We start from the raw sequence: 5,099 nt of genomic DNA, 5'->3' as shown, positions 1-5,099 counted from the left end.
CGGTGCTTCGAAGTGTTCCCTTGCGTGTCGCCGCTCGGTTCGATTGTGGGCTGGTTTAAACGGTGTGAAAGAGGCAGCGCGGCGTGGCCGCTTGCCCCGCCGGTGTGGCGCCCGCCCCGCTTTGGGGGTCAGGCCTGCGGACAGCCACGCGTGGGCATCTGGGCTGGGGAAGTCAGATGAAATGGCAGTGAAGGGCCTTTCTGTTCCGGGGATTAGTTAACAGTGAAGTCATGCTTTAAAAAAAAAAAAACAAAAGCATCAGGAAAATATTTATTCCTACAAATCTAGGTTCTTCAAAGAGATTTACAGTAATTCTTTCAGTAATGACATGGTAGTGTATGTGCTGGACACACTGAAAGGTAACTTGGCTTTTCTCAAAAGCTGTCTTCAAGTGTTCAGATTGTGTAAATCTGCCTTTGACCTACTGACTTAATTGGAGTTCCAGTAATATGAGTTAATTGAGGAACTCATACTTTGACTTCTCTAAGCTTTACAGCTTACTTTTTTGATTATTGCTTTTGCCAGTATGTTTAACACTTAAATGTAAAATCATGAACATCTGTATTGTAACACTAATTTTCTCTTCACCCTATTAGGTAGTTGGGGGTTTTTTTGTTCATTTTTTCTTAATAACAGTAGAAAATTAAAGGTCAATCACCAGTTTGACTAATTACAGTATTGTAAAATGCATGCCACTTTATATAATCTTTCTTAATAATATGCTGCTCTTTCTGTGGCTCTTTATCTGGTGTGTATATATATATGTAACCCCAAAGTTAGATTTAACTTGTTCTGTATACCAAATAATTTTCAGGTGGTAAGTTACTAGGGAGTTTATGAACTTTGCTTTTAAAATTTTGGGCTAATTTTTATGTTTTGGACAAGTGTTTTTTCAAGCATTGAAACTTCACTGATTTTACTTGAGTAGGTTTGCATAGGACAAAGAAAATATGGAACGCTCTTTGATGTTTTTCTTTTTGCAGACCTTCTACATTTAAATACAAAGGTATATGAAATTAATGAGACTATGAGTTTCATGTTCCTGGCTTTATGTGCCAACATCACCTTCACAGGCAATTAATCAAAAAGAAAAAAAGATGGTCTTTTCCTATACTAGTTGTTTATTCTTCCATCTCTTCTTTCTAGGAGGTGTTTGGTGAATCTGGCATGGAAACTCATTTGGGTGGGATGATAAGTAGCTTTTTTTTTTTTCCTTTCTCCACCTCCTGGTTAGCTGTCCCTAAGATTAGTTCTCTGCTTTGGCCTTGTGTGGTGGTGTGGATGCTTGCACTGCTGAGGGAGCTAGCAACAAGGGGCTCAGGGGACATAAGAGTGCCTTCCATGGCAGTAGCGTTGGCTTAGCAAAACTATGGCATTGGTAGTTTCAGGAGTTCCAGGGACCTGCAGTGTGGAAATGCATAGAAGAGGAAAAACTTCAGTACTAAAGTTTGCAAATAGAGCTTTCCCAAAATATAATGGTAAAAGAAAAAATGTGATCTTCTGTGATACAGAGTTGTTACAGAAAATGTTACAAGATGAAGCATCTTGTCCATTTTCACAGTATCGGTAAATTAGGTGGGCATCTCTGGACATGTATAAAAGTATTTTCAGTCTCTATGCAGCATTTTGCTTACTTTGGTGGCAAAGGTTCTTGTTTGTCATATGATACAGATAATTTAAATAGATCTCAGACAATACTTAAAGGTTGTTTGACCACATTTTGAATTGCTGTAAGTATAGCTGTTTTAAGCAGCAGAGCTAACCATTCACAGCAGTCCCACATATGCTGTTTTTATTTAGAAAACAGCAGAAAAGTAATACTGGAAGTAGGAGTTTCTAGTGTTCTCCAAGACGTTAGTTGCTGCCTGTCCAGTGTTACTAAGGATGAAACTCTGAGTGCGTTTTCTTTATGATTTCTGACGAGTTTTCTTTCCCCTCTTGTTGGTGTTTTGCAGATCAGTGCAGATCACGTGTCTAAGTATGCAGTCTGCTAATATGCTTCTGAAAAAAATTATAAGAAGTTCTGTCCTTCCATTTGTTGCACAACATGGGATGAAAAAGGATTTGTTTCCACTCAGTAGAACTCTGAGTTTATCACTTTGCCTGAAGCAGGACAATTCATGCAATCCCTCAGAAAAACTAGATTTAGATGCCTGGAAGAAAGTAGTGAAGTCTGCGTTGCGAGAAGAAGCCAGTGAGACAGTCACTGAGAGTAAGGAGCTTTCCGCTTTGGCTGCTGCACGTGAGATTTTGGAGATGTGGAGACTAGCTGGCAGATTAGTTCCAGAAAATATCAGTGAAGAACAACTAAAAACCTTTATGGAATGTCCTTCCAAGTCAGCCAAAAAGAAGTATTTAAAATTTTTGTATCTGAAGGAACTTTACAAGAAAAATGACAAAAGAAAGATGGAGGAGAAAAGGGAAAGGAGGCTGGAAACACAGGAGCAAGCTTCAGAAACTGATGAGACCAAAAGGAGTTCATTCGTGTGTTTGTGGTCCAGCTCTATGGATAGAGCCTACAACTGGAGGGTTGCTCAGTCTATGATCTTTGGTCAACCCCTAGTATTTGACATGTCTTACGAAAAAGACATGTCCATCCGAGAAGTCGCAAATACAGTGAGACAGCTAGTATTAAGTGAAGCCTCCAATCGAAGATCTGTGGATCCGTTCCACATCCACTTCTGTAACTTCAAAGAGGATAGCCTCTATCATAAGGAATTTATCAAGCATTATAGAGAGGCATGGAGCAAATTGCTTATCACTGTGACAGACCAGTGCTACACAGAAGTCTTTCCAAAGGATAAGCTTATCTATCTGACTGCCGATTCTCCCAAAGTAATGAAAACATTTGATCACAATAAAATCTATATTATCGGTTCAATGGTTGACAAGAGCATAAAAACAGGGCTGTCTTTAGCACGGGCAAAGCGATTGGGGCTGGAGACGGCAGCCCTTCCATTGGAGAAGTACTTACATTGGAACACTGGTGCCAAAAATCTCACACTGGATCAAATGATGCATATTTTATTAACCTTGAAAGATACTGGAGACTGGAAGAAGGCTCTGGAATTTGTTCCGAAAAGGAAATATTGTGGCTTTGTAAGCAAGCCTGTGCATGAACTGGAAAAAACCTTAAAACTGATGAACGCACTTAAACTTGGAAGGAGACAGGAAGAATTAAGAAAGCAATTTGCCAAGAACTACTCGAAGAAGCTAACGCAAAAGTAGAGTGATGAGGAAGAGAAGGATTTTTTATAGGCAAACTGTGCCCTTGAATGCTCCAGTTTCTCCAGACTTCTGTAACCGCATTCAGCTCTTTATCTCTAAACATGTCTTTGTTGGTTAAGTTTGAAAGGACTTTTGTTAGGGATTTTTTTTTTAATTACCTTAGTATTCCAGCTGTTTAAATTTATGGACACATTATTGAAATTAGTAAGAGAAATGGGATAATCTGTTTTAAAAAATTAATCTGTACCAAGAGTATGAGTCTGTTCAGTTGAACCATGCTGGGACAAGGGTGATTGTAAATGAATGTAAAGGTGGGTCTTCAGGGACCACCTCAGCGCGTTGGGTTTGCAATGGGTGGAGGCCATGCGCAGTCAGATCCTGAAAGGTTAGCTAAGATGAAATAGAAGAGACCTTTCCCTGTTACTTCCTGTATCATCTTTTGGTGCATAGTTGTATTGACTTTTGATAGCTGAACGAAAACAAATTGTTAAAACCTAGTATGAGTTTGGGGAGTTGCACAGGTTGGTTCTGGGTGTTCTATCTGGCATGAATCAAGCCCCTGTTTGGAAGGAATAAGCCAGATTTCCTGACCCTGCCAAAAAAATACCTTATGAACTTTTGTCTAAGATTTTTATCCCTGAGTGCCTGCTTTTTCAGTCAGTATAATGAAGATTTCAGAAAGAAATCTTGTGAGATAGTAAATAGCTTGGAGAAGAGGATGCTCTGGGGAGACCTCATTGCGGCCTTCCAGTGCTTGAAGGGCGCCTATAAACAGGAGGGGGAGAGACTGTTTACAGGGGTTGAGAGTGACAGGATGAGGGGGAATGGTTTTAAACTAAGAGAGGGGAGATTTAGGTTGGATATTAGGAGGAAATTTTTCACTCAGAGGGTGGTGAGGCACTGGAACAGGTTGCCCAGAGAAGTTGTGGATGCCCCATCCCTGGAGGTGTTCAAGGCCAGGCTGGACGGGGCCCTGGGCAGCCTGCTCTAGTGGTTAGCAACCCTGCTCACAGGAGGGGGGTTGAAACCAGATGATCTTTAAGGTCCTTTTTAACCCAGGCCATTCTATGATTCTATGAAATACTTACAGGAGCAGAGAGCCTTTTAATATTTCTCACACCAGAAAATGTATCGATTGGTCTCTCTGTGAAAGTCTGTGTTCGGGTGGCAGAGCTACTGTGGCCTTGTTGGTAAATACAGTTCTTTCTGCTGTCTGTAGGACAAGGAGGGATTTCTTGAAGGCTGCTTAAATCTTTTTGATTTAGTCTAGTTGACTACCCTGATGCTAAAAGTCACTGATGGCAGAGGGTGGGCTTTTGTCCTGAGAATTCAAAAACTAGGAGCAGGGAATATAATTTCAAAGAGTGGGCTCCAAACATCCTGGGGGTTGGTGGTGATCCGCTCCCTGTCTCGCCTCTTAACTGCACCCCGTGTCCAGGAGGGGCTGTAGGGCAGAGGACGCACTGCCCCAGCGCTGCCTTTCACCACCTGTGAAGCGCGGGGGCCTCGGGGGTGTGGAGAACCCCTGGTGAGGGGGAAGACTTGCTTCCTTCTGGCGAGGGGTGGCTGGGTGGCACGCAAAGCCTCACCCCGGGGCAGTGTGTCCGAGGTGGCTGAGGGCGGCCTTCCCTCTTCCTCCTCACGCGAGGAACCGTGCCCGGCGGGGGCGTGTGTTCCGTTATTCGCTCTTTCTCCATGAAATCGGCCTCTTCTCATCTGTGAACGAGTTTTCACGTTGGGGAGGGGGAACAAATGGCGTCCCTGCTCACTGGAGCTCGTGTGGGCCGAACAGGGAAGATCCTTTTTAAACCACGCGCGGGGGCGAGGCCGTGCCCGTGAGCTGGGCAGCTGCCAGTGCTGTGCGCGGATGG

At 42.9% G+C, this 5,099-nt stretch overlaps 1 protein-coding gene across 1 annotated transcript; it reads left to right on the top strand.

The window, feature by feature from the left end:
• Nucleotides 1–1,958: 1,958 nt before the first annotated feature.
• Nucleotides 1,959–3,228, top strand: TRMT10C (tRNA methyltransferase 10 homolog C (S. cerevisiae)). Its single transcript, XM_010078293.1, has one exon. The coding sequence runs from the start codon at nucleotides 1,981–1,983 to the stop codon at nucleotides 3,226–3,228; it is 1,248 nt and encodes a 415-aa protein (XP_010076595.1). The 5' UTR covers nucleotides 1,959–1,980.
• The last annotated feature ends 1,871 nt before the right edge of the window (nucleotides 3,229–5,099 follow it).

This window comes from Pterocles gutturalis, unplaced genomic scaffold (genome assembly GCF_000699245.1).
Source record: "Pterocles gutturalis isolate BGI_N339 unplaced genomic scaffold, ASM69924v1 scaffold4796, whole genome shotgun sequence".
NCBI classification, from domain to species: domain Eukaryota; kingdom Metazoa; phylum Chordata; class Aves; order Pterocliformes; family Pteroclidae; genus Pterocles; species Pterocles gutturalis.
The sequence above is the reverse complement of the archived record's forward strand: the minus strand, read 5'-3'. Positions and strand labels throughout refer to the sequence as shown.